This window comes from Lonchura striata, chromosome 3 (assembly GCF_046129695.1).
Source record: "Lonchura striata isolate bLonStr1 chromosome 3, bLonStr1.mat, whole genome shotgun sequence".
Classification (NCBI taxonomy): Eukaryota; Metazoa; Chordata; class Aves; order Passeriformes; family Estrildidae; genus Lonchura; species Lonchura striata.
Window position 1 is genome coordinate 25,219,988 of NC_134605.1, and position 15,803 is coordinate 25,235,790.

The 15,803-nt window shown below is 43.3% G+C and overlaps 2 protein-coding genes across 2 annotated transcripts; both read right to left on the reverse strand.

Moving 5' to 3' along the window:
- Window positions 1-509: 509 nt before the first annotated feature.
- On the reverse strand, window positions 510-10,507 carry AHSA2P (activator of HSP90 ATPase homolog 2). Its single transcript, XM_021527498.3, has 9 exons — window positions 10,334-10,507; window positions 10,059-10,249; window positions 6,363-6,448; window positions 5,638-5,752; window positions 4,354-4,442; window positions 4,030-4,152; window positions 3,189-3,290; window positions 2,379-2,430; window positions 510-2,138 (listed from the first exon to the last, which is right to left on the reverse strand). Exons 1-9 carry the CDS (start codon window positions 10,411-10,413, stop codon window positions 1,963-1,965), a joined length of 1,014 nt encoding a protein of 337 aa, XP_021383173.1. The 5' UTR covers window positions 10,414-10,507; the 3' UTR covers window positions 510-1,962.
- Window positions 10,508-10,827: 320 nt separating this feature from the next.
- Window positions 10,828-15,783, reverse strand: LOC110469098 (uncharacterized). Its single transcript, XM_021527530.3, has 8 exons — window positions 15,640-15,783; window positions 15,272-15,469; window positions 14,848-14,942; window positions 13,739-13,894; window positions 13,028-13,225; window positions 12,358-12,480; window positions 11,764-11,974; window positions 10,828-11,304 (listed from the first exon to the last, which is right to left on the reverse strand). Exons 1-8 carry the CDS (start codon window positions 15,751-15,753, stop codon window positions 11,107-11,109), a joined length of 1,293 nt encoding a protein of 430 aa, XP_021383205.2. The 5' UTR covers window positions 15,754-15,783; the 3' UTR covers window positions 10,828-11,106.
- Window positions 15,784-15,803: the final 20 nt, after the last annotated feature.

Here is a 15,803-nt window from a genome sequence, read left to right on the forward strand (position 1 = left end):
CAGCTTTGAAAGCCTTTTAACCCTAGACCCTTTCATCTTCCACTGGCTTCCTCACTCTCTTAAAAGCTTTGATTTTCTTCAGGTTTTATCCCACTTCTCATTTATTATTACATATTTCTACCTCCCATTTAACCCCTTCAAAATTAAGCTTTTAAAATTCCTTCTGAGATCTGTAAAGGATTTTGGCCATAATCTTACAAACCATGTTTTTCCCATTGTACTATTTTTATCTTTGCCCTTCTCAGTGAATTTACATCTAATATTCTTAATTGGGAAGTCCAGGAGAAACTTTAGCACAAGTTTTAGAGGGATATGGAGCTGCTGCTCATTTTCCAGGGGTTTTGGCAGCTGGAGCAGGGACTTTCAACATTGGAAGCACAAGTATGTCCTGTCTTTTTTAACACTACTGATTGGCAATTACTCCATTCCAGTGAGGGCAGGGCAACAGGAAAACCAAGGGATTTCAGTCATGAGCAAAGCACAATTCCCAGAGAACACTAGGGCTGCAGTTTCACTGTTTGAATAAACTTTTAATTGCATAGAGCCACCTACTCTCTAATCATTGCAGTATCTCCTCAACCATCTACCCATAAACCTGCTGAAGCCTGAACTTAGACCTTAATTGCCCTTTGTCAACCCCTACCCTGAATCATTTTTGTATTCAAAGCATCAGGCTTGTCTTCCTTGAATGCTGAGGAGGGAAAAAAGTAACTAAATTTTGAGCATTCATAAACAGATGCTAAAATAGGGAGCAACCTCTTGAGTAATGTTCTATCTAGCACCCGGACACTTCAAGCAACAGCAGGCAACACCTAGGGAGTCTTCCATGCCTCTCCTGTCACTGTGGGGACTTTGTTCTTCTCACTACCACAGACCTCAGTTCAGAGGGGTTGTTAATAACTGACTGCAAACTTTTCAGGAGAACCTGGCCTGTAGCAGGGAGCAGTAGCTCGGTCTCCTCGGGATGATGGAAGCTTTTTGGGTGGCAAGGGTGCCATGTGTTGGCATTCTGTAAAAATAAAATATACAGGACTTCTAAGAATCTTTAGTGTGGCAGTATCAGTTTGTGGAGATAAAGTCATGTTTTTATTGAGCCAAGCACATTTTCCAAAAGCAGCGTGCCCTGTTGTGGTCAAATTGTTTCAGATTGCATATTTCATTTGTACACTTTATTTATAACGCATTTGAGAACTAAGTTATCCTTGCTCACTTCAAGATGGTTTAATTAGGAATTACAATTTGTTCCTGTCAAAATTCTCTTTACAGTTGTTCTCTTTGAGGTACAGCATTGCAGAGGGCTATGAATCATTTCAGTGGAAGGTTTTACAGAACTGCAGAAAGAAAGCACTACTACCGTTTGTTTCTTCCTAAATAAATGTCACACCGAAGTCAAGTAAGGGAGTACAGTGCATGCAGACCTAATCATTAAATGACATTGTTAATTATCTTCCCTAAAACTGCAGCTGCAAACAGTCTGCACTTGAAAAGCATCTAGCAAGTATTCCACAAAGGTTGTAAATAATACCCCCCCCCCGCCCCCCATTTCTTGAAATGGATCAGCAGTTTTGTAATCCCTTTCAGCTCACCTCTGCTGGGAACTCAGTCTCCTACAGGGATTTAATTTTGCCACTTGATACACTGAATATTAAAGAACTGGAAATGCTTCCTGTTGATGGTGTAGCTTGCCTACCTCTGAGGGCAGGGCTCACTGCAGCTGAATCATTATCACTCTGAAGTTCCAGGCAAGCAGAACAGAGATCACTGTCCCCAAGTAAAGCTGTTGATATACAGTCTGACTTGCCTCTCATTCCCTAAAAACCCATAAATAGTGCTTAAACTATGTACAGTCTCATAGAAGTGGGTCTTTATTTTTCCCACAAATAAATTATTTTTTTTTTTTTAGAAAACCAAATGTTAACAAAGTATAAAAAGTAATGCCCTAACAAAACTACAGTGCTGTTATCATTCCATGTTGTCTTTTGATTGCTGCAGTAAAATATGTATTTCTTCAAAATATTGCTTCTTCCAACATTGTCTTGTACTCTCTTCATGGGAGACAGGAACCCCTTTGCATTCCAGCTCCAGTTCTGACTGAGCTGCCAGGTCCTGGAAGTTCAAGGCCACAGTTGCATAATGTTCTGAGGGAAGAGAACAAGATCCTTCAGTGAAATGCTTTTTAAAGAATGCTACTTGTTGGTGCTCATTCCCTCTCTGCTCTGCCTGTCTGAGCACAGCCTGTTTTCACAGCTCCCTGCACTGGGCTGTTCTCCGAAGGACAGAGACCAAGGGAATGTCCAGCCAAGGCTGGTCCCTGCCAGGATTGGTTCTTCTCTCTGCAAAGGAGCCCTGCAATATTACAGATCCTTGGAAAAACTCACCATCAGGCCAGCTCCTACACCGCCACTTCAGGACAATTCTTTGGCTTGGAACCTGTGGAAGATAAGAAGGTTCTCCTTGGTAGCACCTGAGAGAATTCCCATTGCAGTTCTCCCTGAAATACAGGGAGAGGAGCAGCATCTCATGGCGTATTGGACACATGCATGTAAACAAGAGCAAGACAGGGGTCTGGTTTTTGAAATACAGCTCCATGAAAACAGTTTATTCCACTGTTCTGTTTTTGCTGTGGGAAAAGACCGGGACTCATTGGTTTTCTTGCATCCTTTGAAACAAGGACAAGCCCAGTTTTCCACACTGAAATTTCAAAGTGTGACCGAGTGATTGTGTTACACAATCCAGCCTGGCCCAGTACACAAGTCGGGCACTCCTGCAAATGAAAATGGTTTTTAGGACATTTCAAAAATGCAGCTGAGCTCTAATTACCAGGTTTTTTCCCTTCTATTTGCACCAGCAGTCAGCTGGGACAGGGTAACACTGGCCCTGAAAAGAACAGAAATAATTTCCCCAGTTAAAAAGGGATCGGGATTTGGGAATAAAGCCTTTCTTCCTCCACTCAGTTACAAAGGATTGTGCTGGGTTTTCTGCTCCCCATGCAGATCCTTAGGTGTGGTCAGTCCCTGCTGTTTTGATGAGACACAAACAGCACACAACAAAAGACCAACTATTCGGCTTTGAAACAGAGGAAGTGAAATACTCACTAGAGAAGCTGAAATTCAAATTTATGCTGCTTTTTAGCTCAGAGAAGGAGACACCCTCCCCTCATGTTTTAAAGTACAGCAGGAGCTTTTTACCAGTTCTGTGTATTCACCGCTGACACAGCCCTCAAACATCTGGAGTTTGCCTCCTTTCTCTGCTTCAATCACAGCTGGGCATTTGGTGAACTTCTGTACCAACTAACAAAAAAAGAAAAACACAAAATGCACCATGCTGAGAGATCAGGGAGGGGTGCTGCAACTTCGATAACACCTGGAAGTCTTTAATCACTCATCAGGCTTTTGATTTTATACAGCATTGCTGGGGCTGTGGCAGGGGCCAGTGAGGTGCCACAGGGAGAATGTTAATGCTGAGAAAGTTGCACTGGTACATACAGACCAGCATTCACCCTGCCCCCAGCACCTCCACAGATGTAGACACAAGTGGCTGTTCCCAGACTGGGAAATGAGGGAAATGGAGCAGCAGCTTTAGGAAGGTTCGGAAGAGCTGCTAAGAGCTGGGGTTGGAATTTAAAGTACTCCAGTACCAGCCCAGACTCATTTCAAGGACACAAACCCAAAATTAGTGATTCTGTGTTTCATACCCAATAAGCAACAGTATCACTACTTTCAGTAATTAATCTAATTAAGCTGTGGCTAGCAGCAGTGCCATTACTGAGCCCTTCAGGCTCCTCAACAACACCAACATCAAAGAGCAAAGCTTTTGTTAAGGACAGCACAAGGAAGCTGCACCCAAACACCATAAAAATGCAGCTTCACTTTGTTAAGGGAACAACTGGCAAAAAAAGGTCAAAGGCAGCCTAATAAACTCTCATCAAATGGAATTTGTATTCGACACTGTGACGTGTTTATTATTTACACAACTCTTCAGCAGCATCAACAGCCACATTCAGTTAAAATGCCTTGACGTATCACTTACTTCCTTCTTTGTGAAGATGCTGTAAAGTTCATCAGCTGGAGAGTTGAAGACTTCCCTCATATGTATCCTCACTGTTGGAATTTTTACTCCAACCATATCCAGAGACTGTGGTGTAACAGAGTCCTGCAAAGCAAAAAATATTCCACAAGAATTAGTGTGAGATCTTGACCATTAGAAGTGCTTGCAGGGCAAGGGGGTTTCACCTGCACATTCTCAAACACAGGGTGTGAATACATGGCAACTGTACACTGTATTTCTGCATTTCCTCAGCAGTATCATTACTCAGGAGTCACTAAATTCAGTGACAACCTGAAGCCAGCATACCTGCACAGTGCTCCCACTTGGTTTTCGCTCCATGGCCAGTTCCTGACCAACAGGAGCTTTTGTTGGCAGGATCATTCCCAAGGTGAACTCTGTAATGAAGAAAAGCACTTTTCAGTGTGAAATTGAGCTGTTCAACCCCCTGACATTCAGACACTCAATGAAGATCACCAAAACCCTGGAGAATGGGTAAAACTACAGGACATAAAACTCACTTTGGTTTTCCCAGTTTACTCTTATGCTTCCATCAGGAATCAGGAGCAGACCTAACAGCCTTCAAAAGGCTTTTCCAAGTTACCTGACCCCAAATCAGAAACATCTGCACAGCAGATGTTCAGATCAAAGAGTAATAATACCCAAAGAAATTCTTCTAAATTTTGCAGAAGACTGGGGTGAAACTCAATAATGAATGGGAGCCATCCCTGTCAAGATACTGCTGCCCTTTGAGTGTCCAGAGTTAAAGAATCTTTGGATACCCTAAAAATCATACACAGTAATTTCTCAAGCCAAAACTGGTCGATCCAACTTGTGAAAATTACACAGCATTTAACAAAAAAAAGAGTTAATAATTTAATGAAGTAGTTCACAGTCAGAGATGTACCTGGTAACAATTTAACTACAAGCTATAAATGCATCAATTTTTTGAGCATACTTTCCTGGTTCTTGGAAACAGGTGTAATTCACAAAATACCACCATTCAAAAAAAAAGAAAGAAAAATTTAAATCTGGCTCACCTTTGATTTAGAAGAACAAATGAAAATTTATAAACTTAGTAAGTTTAGGATAATAAAACCTTAGAATCTCAAATGATAATGGTAAGGTCAAAGATGAGCACAATGAATTTGTAGCGTGAAGGACAGAAAGAAAAACAGCATTTCAGAAATTCTATAAAATAACTAATAATTAACAGAGTTAATTAAATTTAATTTAATACTTGAAACAAAGGGACACAAAAATTAGGCAGCAGTTCAGGCAAGGAAGGCAGTTTTTTAAAACAGGCAACAAAAAGAAATCCTAATATTGGTCAGCCCTAGTAGGGCTTAGCTGAGCCCTGGCAGGGCCTGCGTGACCCAGCACAGTCACTGCACAACCTTCTGGACATGGCCACTTTTAGAGCAAAAGAGATCCTGAGTGTCAGGACTAACTTATCTCATCTCAGCTGGTGGCAATTAAAGATCAAACCAATACAAACCCAGGGCTTTGTCACAATCTGACCAAGCTGTTCAGGAGAGGCAGCTGCACAGGACCATTCCCAAGGTGTTGATTAATTCACCTGGTTCAATTTACCTGTTTTAAGTGCTTTCAGGTAGTCCCTCAGGGCCTCTCTGACTTTGGTGGTTCCTTCAGTTCTCATCAGGTCCTTCAGAACATCACCTTCCCCTTTCTTCTTGCTAACATTTATCTAGAAACAGAAAAATGACAGCATTTAAGAGACTTCAGACATGAGCCTTTGGGATCTGGCAACAAAGGAGAGCATTTGGTCTTTGTTCACTATGCTCAGAGGACAGGTGCAATTTCAAATTCATAACCTTGGGGTAGCCTAAAAATAAGTCTTCTTAAGACATAAATAAATGTAGTATCTCCACTCACTCTAGTTCAAGTATAGCCAAGAGTTGCTTCTCAGCAGAGGCTGAAGGATCTGTGGAAGCCCAGTGTGCACCATTATCCAGCCAACACAGAGACCCCTTAAGGTCTTAGGGCTGGGAGTGGTTTGCTGTGTTGGTTTGGGTTTTTTTTTTAAGACTACAAGCAGAGTTCCCCTCCAATTTGTAGTTAAAAAAAATTATCACAATCAATAAATAGCAAAGCAAACTGCACATTCCTCATCGATAAATTTGAGAACAGAGTAAGGCATTATTGCAAGTATAATAAACAAAAGCATTAAATAAACTGTCCACATGTAATTACCCCACTTAATAACATGATAAATCAAAATATGATGCCTAGATGTTGATTTACTTTATTTAAGAACTATGGACCTATACAGCCATACACCAGTGTTGCACACCTACCTCTGTATCATCTACCTCATTTTCTTCTGACAGGTTAGGAATTTCAACAGATCCCTTATGTTTCTCACCAGACTCTTTCACTGTACCTGTATTAACATAACGAATTCTTAAATGCAGCATTAAAAACTCTTTCCCCCACAACAAGAGTTTTACACTTGGAACTCATTTGTACGAAGGTGTTACCTGAAGGAAGTTGCCTCAAGGCTGATTTAGAGGAACTGAACAGCAACCTGCGCCTCTGCTGGGAGCTGTGTTCCCTACCCAGGTGCACTGAGGGATGGGCAGGGACCCACCTGCTCCCTGCACTGCTGTCACCTGCAGCTGTCACCTGCTCTAACAGCCTTTACAGCCTGTCCCCAGCACTGCCTGCGCATCTAAGGGTGGGTAAGGGAAAATCATCCCCTTCTCCCCTTAATGTATCTGCTCTGGATTCAGAAGCTCCCTGACCATGCCCCTCTTTAATTGTGTGAAAGCTCCCAACATGCAGGCATGTTACCAGGAAAAACACATGTGTATAATGGGGAAAGATACAATTGACATTTTTAAAAAACAGGAACTTCATGTGCACATTCAGAGCACTTGATCTTACTTTTAACCACTTCACAATCACTGCAGAAAGAGTCAGCAAGGACAGGAATTATATGCTTTACTTCTGATCCTTTGGGGCCAAGGCCCACCCCATTGAACTGCCCCCGTGCTGTTGTGCCTCAGTTTACACTGGAAAGATTGAATTTAAGGTCTGAGGCTTTTTATATTACACTGAAGACTCTTCCCCTTTGCCTTGCAGAAGTGCTTTGTTAAATTAACTCATTAGATCTTGATAAAATCTCTTCAGAAAGCAACAAGAGAAACAGGCACGTTTGTCAGCTCAGTGTCAGAACATTAAAAATCTAACAAAGTGCTTCATCAGCAAAACTCTCCAATTCCAACAGCCCAGGGCTGAGCACGACTGCACAAGAGGAATTATCAGAAAGGCAGATGCAGAATTTCTGGGGATTCTCACTTTCACAAGAGCCACCTCGATTGCCCTGCTCCAGACCATTCCTCTCATTATTTTAATTACTTCCCTGAGCCCTCATGACAGAAGGGAGGGACTCCAACAAATGCCCAGGTGCCTCCTCGCATGGAGGGGAGCGAAGCGCTGTTGGTACCAAAGGGCAAAGATCCCTCCCCACTGCGTCTGAGGCAATGAGGGATTGCACAGCACACAAAGTTGTTAATCCACAGCTACACAGGGACAGAACTAGACCCTGGAGTCTCCCAGAAGAACCTGTCACTCCGTAAAGCCCTGGGAACTGGTTAATGCCATCCTTGGAACACTCCTGGGCCCACAAAGCCACCTCAGTGTGCTCTTCCCTGCCCTCTTCCAGTACCAGGATCAGTACAGGAAAACCACACAACATGGTCTTTGCAGACAATAAAACCTATCTTTTTTTTGGCTGCTCCCCAGAAAGGACGTGCAGGCATGCAGGAAATTTTGGGGAGCAAAACACAAAACTGACTTCAGTCAGCCAATCCTATTAGCAATTTTCACAACTCTTAAAGTTCCACAGTGACAGTGTCTGTGCCGGGCAGCAAAGTCCAACCAGTGAACAAACAGAGCTGGCGGATCCACATGACACAGGCAGAAAGAACATCAGTGCTGCTCTGCATTTTCACCACCACTGTAATGTAAAAAAAAAACTTCACTACCTTTTTATCAATCAATCAAATTATGTGTTGGAATTGCACTGGAATTCAGTAACAGACCTGAAAATAAATTATTTTTGGTTTCCTGCCAGTCCAGTGTAAAGCACACATCTCAGAAAGATCCAACTATAACACACTGAAACACCTGCTTTAAAAGGACAAACACGTTTTCACAAAGCTTCCACCACAATATGGAATGATCCATTAAAATCTTCATTACATCCTCTAAAAAATGATAGAATGGCCATTTTGCTTAATTTTAGAATCATTAAGTGCACCCAGTTCCTCACTTTCTTGTTTCTTTCTTACCTAAATTGCTAAGCAGAATATTTTTCCTACACTGGACTTTCCAAACCAGCTGCAAATCTCAGGATTTTTACAATTTGGCCTTGTATATCCACCTTTTAATCAAAGCTTGAAGTCCTAATTATCCTTTAAGACTTGTAGAACTAATTACAGTTTTTTAGTTCAATCTGAACAGTCTTCTAATTTAGAGCCCTCAAAACACACAACATGATGGCTATCACCAAAAAAATCATCAGCCTCTGGGTTTTTTTTGTAGCATTTCCTGTGTAGTAGCCAATTAATTTAAAATTAAGCTCTCAAAGCCACGAATCACTCAGCACAGCAAAGCAGGCAGCAAGTCAGAGCTGTCTCCAAACACTGACTGGCACAAACACCTTGTAGAGAAATAGTTTAGAGAGAACTTCGGTAAAAATACAAACAAAATACTGTCTGCCTGCTTCCAAATGTATACTCTGAAATAAACCACACAAAGCTGAGCTAACCTCTGTTTAAAGCTTAAGATAATTTTTGCTGAACTTAAAAAAGTCAAAAAACTGATTACAATTATTTTATCTACACTGATTTAAACGGCACAAAACTGCTATTTGCCTTGCTCTCTGTTAACATTTACACCACAACTCTTAAGTATGGTCTCAGTTTGTAACACACTTGGTACACATAAAACTTCCTAAAACAAACAACAGTACTCAGTTTAAAGTCCCCTCTTATTGTGGGTGCAGACTTCAATTCCAGATCTCGTCTGGTCTCAGTAATATTCCAGTCAGGCCAACCTCCACATCCCAGGGCTGAGGAATAAGGACTGTATTTGGGGAAGCACAGCCTGTCACACTACAATATCCACGGACAATTCCCTGTGCAGGCTCACTCCATCGGCTGCTCCTGCTTCTTACTCCAGTGCAAGGCCACAATCTGCTGTCAGGTTTTAGGCATTTCATAAACGGCAAGAATTCCTTGGCATCACTAAAAGCCAGACTGCAAACGAAGAACCTGCCACGGGACAAGCCCAGCGGAGGGTAACTCCAAGAGCTGGGATTGTAAACGGGTACGGCACAACAAAAAAAATGCACGGGCACAGCCCCCAATAACCCAAATAATCAAGAATTATTTCTATTTCCCACTAAAGAGTTTTATCCTCCTGTAAGTCGTAATCCTCTACGTACACTACAGTTCGTTTTTGGAAACAACAGTAATGTGACGTCTCCTAGGTTTTCCTGCTCTCCAGAGGCACGGAGGGGCACACAGCTGCAATTTGGGCACAGTGGAAGGAAACCAGCCCCGGCACTCTGCTGTCAACGCCACCACAATGCAGGCATTCATCTTTTTACAGCTTAAGGTGAGTAACCCCGTGCTGATACACCGGGAATGCAGGGCGAAGGAATATGCGGTGGGAAAAGCCTGGGTGAAGGGGAAAGCCAAGCTCGGGTTTCAAGGTTATTTACGAATACGCATTTATCCCGTCCAGGCCCACGTGGCTCCCGCGATCGACTCCAGCCCCGAACTCCGAGTCACTGCGGTTCACCGGGACATTCGCGTTTCGCCAGCCCGGACGGGACAGGCTCCTCTGCAGGGGGATGGCTCCCGACGGCAGCAGGGAGCAGCACGGAGCCCTGTGCCGATGCCATCTCCCCGGCCGGGCCCGGGACGTGCTCCCAGGGCCCGGCAATCCTTGCGGAGCCCCTCGCATCCCCCTTGCCCCCGTACCTTTCCAGCTGAGGCGCAGGTTCCACTCGTAGAAGAAGATGAGTTTCCCTTTGCGGCTGTTGCAGGACGCTTCGCCCTCCACGTGTTTGAGGTCGCCGATCTCGCAGCGCCCGGCCTCGCCCTCCACCACCAGCCCCTCCAGCACCTCCTTCAGCTTCCTCTTGGACCAGCTGGTCGCGTCCCGCTCCGTCCTGCCCCGGGAGCGGGCTGGGGTCAGCGCCGGCCGCCCATTCCCCCCCGTCCTTCCCCGCATCCCGCTCCATCCCGGCTCTCACCAGTGCCAGTTGTTCACGTTGGTGGCGTCCGCCCGCTCCTCCACGATCCAGCGCGGGTCTCCCTGGCCCCACTTGGCCATGGCGCTGCCCCGGCCCCGCCGCTGCCCGCCCGCCGCTTCCGCCGGCACCGCCAGAAGGTGCCAGAAACTTCCGCGCCGCCGGAGGAGGAGGAGGAGGAGGAGGAGGAGGAGGAAGGCGAGCCCTGCCCCGCCCTTCCTCCCGGCGGGGGGCGGAGAGAGCGGGACGGCGGCGCCGGGAGCCTCCGCTCCCGGGCCCGGGAAAAGCCGTTCCCTCGGGGCTGCTCCCGGCTCCGCGGGGAAGGCACCGCCTCGCTGGAAAAGGGGAGAGAGGAAAAAAACAAACAAAAAACAGGAGGAAAACAGGAAAATTAGAAAACAGACTCTCGTTTTCAGGCACTGCGGAGGACACTTCTGCGCAAAAGAACAAAAGAATTGATGTCCCAAAATTACACGAGCTGAAGCAATGACAAGGCAGCGCCTCTGGAATCGGGTTTATTGTCTTGCCCATTTGACACGTGCCAGACGAAATTAAATACACAGTGAGCCAGCGCTGCTGCTGGGGAAACAGCCCTGCAGCACGGCACTGCAGCCCTTCCCGCGTATTACTTGTGGGCTTTCTTATCCATCCTTAAAACAGCAGCAGAATTAAAATTTGGATAACATTCCCATATTCTTATTGCTCATTTAATTATGAGCTGTTCCAATGAGTCTCATTGTGCTTTTTCTAAAAATTTTCTTCATCGGGTGTTCTTATCAGAGAGATAGATCATCACCAAACTCATTGTCTTCAGACTCATCATCTCCAGGCTCATCATCTTCAGGTTCTGTGTCCAAAATCACTGCCACCTCTGAAAATTTTACTCCTTTCAGTTCTTTCTCAGGGGCAGGCAATGTGGGATGAGGTGTTAATGAAAGAGCTGGCTTCTGGTTTGTGTCTGTCGGAAAGGAATCCTGCAAAAAAGCGTAATGCAGGTGAGGCAGAAAGCTACAAACGGTTGAGTATGGAGGAATTATAAATGGTAGAAATCATAAAATTGTGAGCCCTTTACTGTTCACATCATAATTAAGAGAGTCGTCACTTCTGGATGAAAGTCCTTCTCCTTCTTCTAGGCATGGACAAACAGCCCTTCCTCTTTAAGATTTTTTTATAGAATCATAGAATGGTTTGGGGTGGAAGGGACCTTAAGACATTGTCCAGCCCCAACTTCCTGCCATGGGCAGGGACACCTTGCTTGGACCAGGTTGCTCCAAACCCTGTCCAGCCTGGTCTTGAACATTCCCAGGGATTACTTCACAAAATTTTATTTTTTAGTTCCATCAGATCTGCTTTTTTGATAATTCCTTGAGTTATGGGATGAATAACAATAAAAGACCTTTCACTCCATGCTTTGCAATCAAAATGCTCATTACCTGTTCTGTTGTGGATCTCGCAGTGAGCTGGACCTCCACATTTCTACTTTCAGGAGCTTTTTCAGGTGTTCCATTTTGCTCACTTTCACCCTTGTAATCCAGCAGTACTGTCTCCAGGTAATTGTCTTTTTCAGGGGCCTGAATTTCATCTTTTTCAGCATCATCTCCTCTGGTGCCTTCCAGGTTGTCAAATGATATCATCTCAGTTCTCCTAAGAGAGTTCAGAGAATTCATAGCACCATGGACAAAAATCTCAGCCTCTCTACAACCCAAAGCAGCATGTACACTGATCTCAAAATTAGTGGGATTTTACCCAGGGGAATTAAGGAGCTTCCTGTATCCTGAAGGGTCTTTTCTGCATTAGGATTAACAATTTGCTAAAGAGTAAGTAGGAATTTGCCTTTGATACAAGATTAAAAGGTATTAACTTCCTTCGAGTGTAGAGATTTTTAACTTGTCATTTCAAGAGTCCTTAAAAATGGACTTATAGCCTAGTGGGAGATCCAAGGAAAATCCTATGGTACCAAAATAAACTAGAACCATGGTCTTTATGTGCAGATTTTTATAAATTTGTGATTGCAGCAGTCTACTTACCCATTATTCATGTGCTCTGGTTTCTCTAAGCTTTTCAGACTTCCATTTTTGTCATCTGCCCATGGGCTATCAATGCCCTCCATAATTTCAACTTTCTTAATCAAATCCTGTTTCCCATACTTTCTGAAAATAATACATTAAAAGAAAATAACAATTATACATCCTTTTTGAAGATTGGCTTTACAGTTGTTTTAGAAACAGAAGATGAATTATTTGTGTTATAAATTTAGTACACAACATTTATTTTCAGTGTTGTTCTGGGGATTAGTTTGGAGTATTTCCTATCTTTCCATAAAGGTAGCAGGGTAAATGTTTGCTTCCCTTCTGGAAATTGTTTTCCTCTACCATGTGGCGCTGCTGCCATTGCAGTTAAGCAGCAAATTATTTCATCATTTATGGGGTTGGAAAAGATTCATGTGCCCCCTTCACAGTTAAAGTTTCTGCTGCCCACATTTCTCTGTTTCAGAGGTATTTGTTTCTGATTTTGCTGTGTGCCAAACACAAGAAGAAACACTTCTCAGTTGAATGCGGTGCATCCAACATAACAAATTTTGGGCAATGCTGCCTGCAAAAGCCGGTAATTTATCAGACGCACATTTTTTGAGTTGACACTTCATTAAACCCATCAGCTGTGAAGGTGAATGACATTGTTAAGGCAAGCCGTCTGTACCTCTTCCTTTTCAGATCCAGCAGAACATAGGCCAGGAAGGCGACGAAGGTGCCGGCGAGCAGCGCCCCGAGCACGATGGTGGCCACGAGCTCTGGGGACGCTGGGGCCGCCGCAGCCTCCCCGACGGCAGCGCTGACAGGTGCTGAGAACACCTCCTCCAGCCCCAGCTCAAGGTCTGCCTGCTGCTCCCTCAGTTTTCTGAGGATAGAAGGGGGAAATGTGCATGTGCACCTCACCTTCCTTTTGGCTGCAGGAGTAGTGAAGAAAATACAGAATATCCCTCCCTGATCCGCCAAGACCTTTTCCAAGGATTTGGACTTGTTGTGTCTTTCCTTCAGGAAAAGCTCTGTTTTCCAGCAACCAGCCCTGGTGCTTGTGACCTAAAATGCTGCAGAGCTTGGACCCTTGAACTAGATCCACATCACTGAGAGATTACCAAAGTAATGTAAAATACACCTAAAGTGTGAGGTTTTAATCAACGTTCTGCCACTCTGAGGTCAATTTATATTTTAATTATATTCTTTCTCTGTCAGCTTTTTTTCTCTTAAACTGACTTTTAAATCTATTTTGTACAATTAAACAGCCTTACTCATGGTTTTGGCAAAGTCTGAAAATTAGCTTTCGGTAAATAGTGAGTCAGCTTTCTGAATTCTAAAAAAATCCTATCTGCATGAGCTCTGTCCCCCAGAAGTCAGACTGTGCCATACAGACCTTTTTACATCTTCTGCAGGTACTTCCTGGTGGTCCTCATCAAAAGCAATGATGTCTACTTGGGTTTCATCAGTGCTGCTCCTTGAATTTCTGTCAGACTCCTTGGAATAAATATTAAGCACGTATACATTCCACCCAAGTTTGTCTTCCAGGACCCTGACATCATATGAAGAAAACATTTTTAATTAACTGAGCAATGACAGATTCTTTTACTCTGGAAATTAAATAAAGTAGTATTTAATGCAACACTTGGCAGATATTAATTGATACTAATAAAAATACCTTGGCAGGTATTTTGATTGAAGCATGTAGAAATGCAGGATTATCATCAGCAGAGGAATTAAGCTACTTGTCCAAAATTGTAGAGTGATTGAGTAGCAGAGGGAAAAAATATCTATAGATTACTATAAACAGTAAAGGTGGGGAGGAAGGAAATTTAGTCTCATAATCCTCATTGTTTTCTCCTCTTCTTCCAGAGATTTCATGCTGGATGGGACCAGTGGCCCATTTAATCCATCCTTCTGGTAGCAGTTAGCACAGATGCTTCCAAGGAAGATTTCCATTTAATTTTTACCAACAAGAACTGGTCCATAATAGCATCATCACAAACTCATTTTTCCCACCTTCAGAGTGATTTCCCTTCATAAGCACAGGACTCAATCTTTCCAAAGTAAATATATGTTTATGGGTAGCCAAATAAAAGATCTTCCATCTTTGTTAACATGCCCAAAAGGCCCAATTATGGTTTTAATTTAATGGTGCATTTGGTTTGTGGTGACTGCCCTATGTCTCCAATGTTTTTATTCTGCTATCCATGAAAAGGTTAATCCCAGGCTGTTAAAAATTACACAAACATTGAGGTGGGAAGAGACCACATGAAATTGTCTATCCAATGACCTCTGGGAGATTTGTCAGCTTCAGGCTAAAAACTTACAAGGCAAAAATTGCTGGATTCCTGTGAATTCACTCAAATTATTCTGAGCTATGTCAAATTGAAGGCCTGGTTTTTCCTGAGCACTGTCTGTAGCCTGTCAGACTCCTATCCCAAAGGGACTCTGAATTTATCATTAAGTATTATACCAAAATAAGCATCACAGTTTCAAAAATACCTTTGTACTTCAACACTCTTTCTTTCCACAACATTGATCTTCTGATTAAGCACCAGCATCACAATGTTGCTACTGGAGCTGGAATCAACAGTTACCTAATAAAGAATCACAGATAAGATTTTTCTAGAGCATTTGTACCTCTCATGGATTGATAAAAAAAAAAAAATCTCAAACAAACAACAATAACAAAAACCCTCTGATACAACATAATTGTCCTCCAAAAGTCAGTTTTTGTGCCAACATATTTTTATATGTCAATGAAAATGGCAACCTCTTAATTCTAGTATATAAATACTTATATATATGATAGCCCTTTTGACAGAGTTAAGTAATTTTGTAGTTTTGCCATTACCAAAATTAGCCCTTCTTGTTTACAATTTTGACATGGAAGTAAATCAGGATTATACATAAAAATCTTCCTTACATTGACTGTTGTCCAGGCTGTGAGTCTTCTTGTGCCTTGGTCGGCAGCTTGGACTTCCAGATAAAATGTTCCAGCTTTTCCTGCTACAGAAACTGTAAAAATCTGCCCTGTGTTTTCATTGATGTCAAATTCGTTGGTTTGACCTCTCACTAAGCTGTACAGCAGGTGTCCATTGTCTCCTGAGTCTGGATCTGTGGCCTGGGTTTAAAAAAAGTGACACTCAGCCTGTGGCTTTTGGGCTGCACGTTGTTCTTCAAGCAGCAAACTCAGCTCTCAGGAGCAGATTTAAGGCTCCTTTAATGCAGTGAAAGAAACCCAGCTTTATCCCAGGGTTTCTGTCCTTGTGAAGAGCACAGGAAATACTCTACCTGGACTGTAATGACAGGGTATTTGTAGGGCACAGAGCTGGGAATGCGAGCAGAGTAAGAATGGCTGGAGAACACGGGCTCTTCGTTCACATCCTGCACAGAGATTGTAAGCATGGCCGCGTTCTCAGCAAACAGGCCTGGGAACAACACAAGGGAACAACCTG

Coding starts and splice junctions, on each gene's coding strand:
- AHSA2P (XM_021527498.3), bottom strand. CDS start 10,413: ATGGCCAAGTGGGGCCAGGGAGACCCGCGCTGGATCGTGGAGGAGCGG. Junction 10,250..10,333: donor AACGTGAACAACTGGCACTG/GTGAGAGCCGGG, acceptor CTCCCGGGGCAG/GACGGAGCGGGACGCGACCA. Junction 3,291..4,029: donor GCATCTTCACAAAGAAGGAA/GTAAGTGATACG, acceptor TTTTTTTGTTAG/TTGGTACAGAAGTTCACCAA.
- LOC110469098 (XM_021527530.3), bottom strand. CDS start 15,753: ATGCTTACAATCTCTGTGCAGGATGTGAACGAAGAGCCCGTGTTCTCC. Junction 15,470..15,639: donor ACCCTGTCATTACAGTCCAG/GTAGAGTATTTC, acceptor TTTTAAACCCAG/GCCACAGATCCAGACTCAGG. Junction 11,305..11,763: donor CGAGATCCACAACAGAACAG/GTAATGAGCATT, acceptor GCTTTTTTGCAG/GATTCCTTTCCGACAGACAC.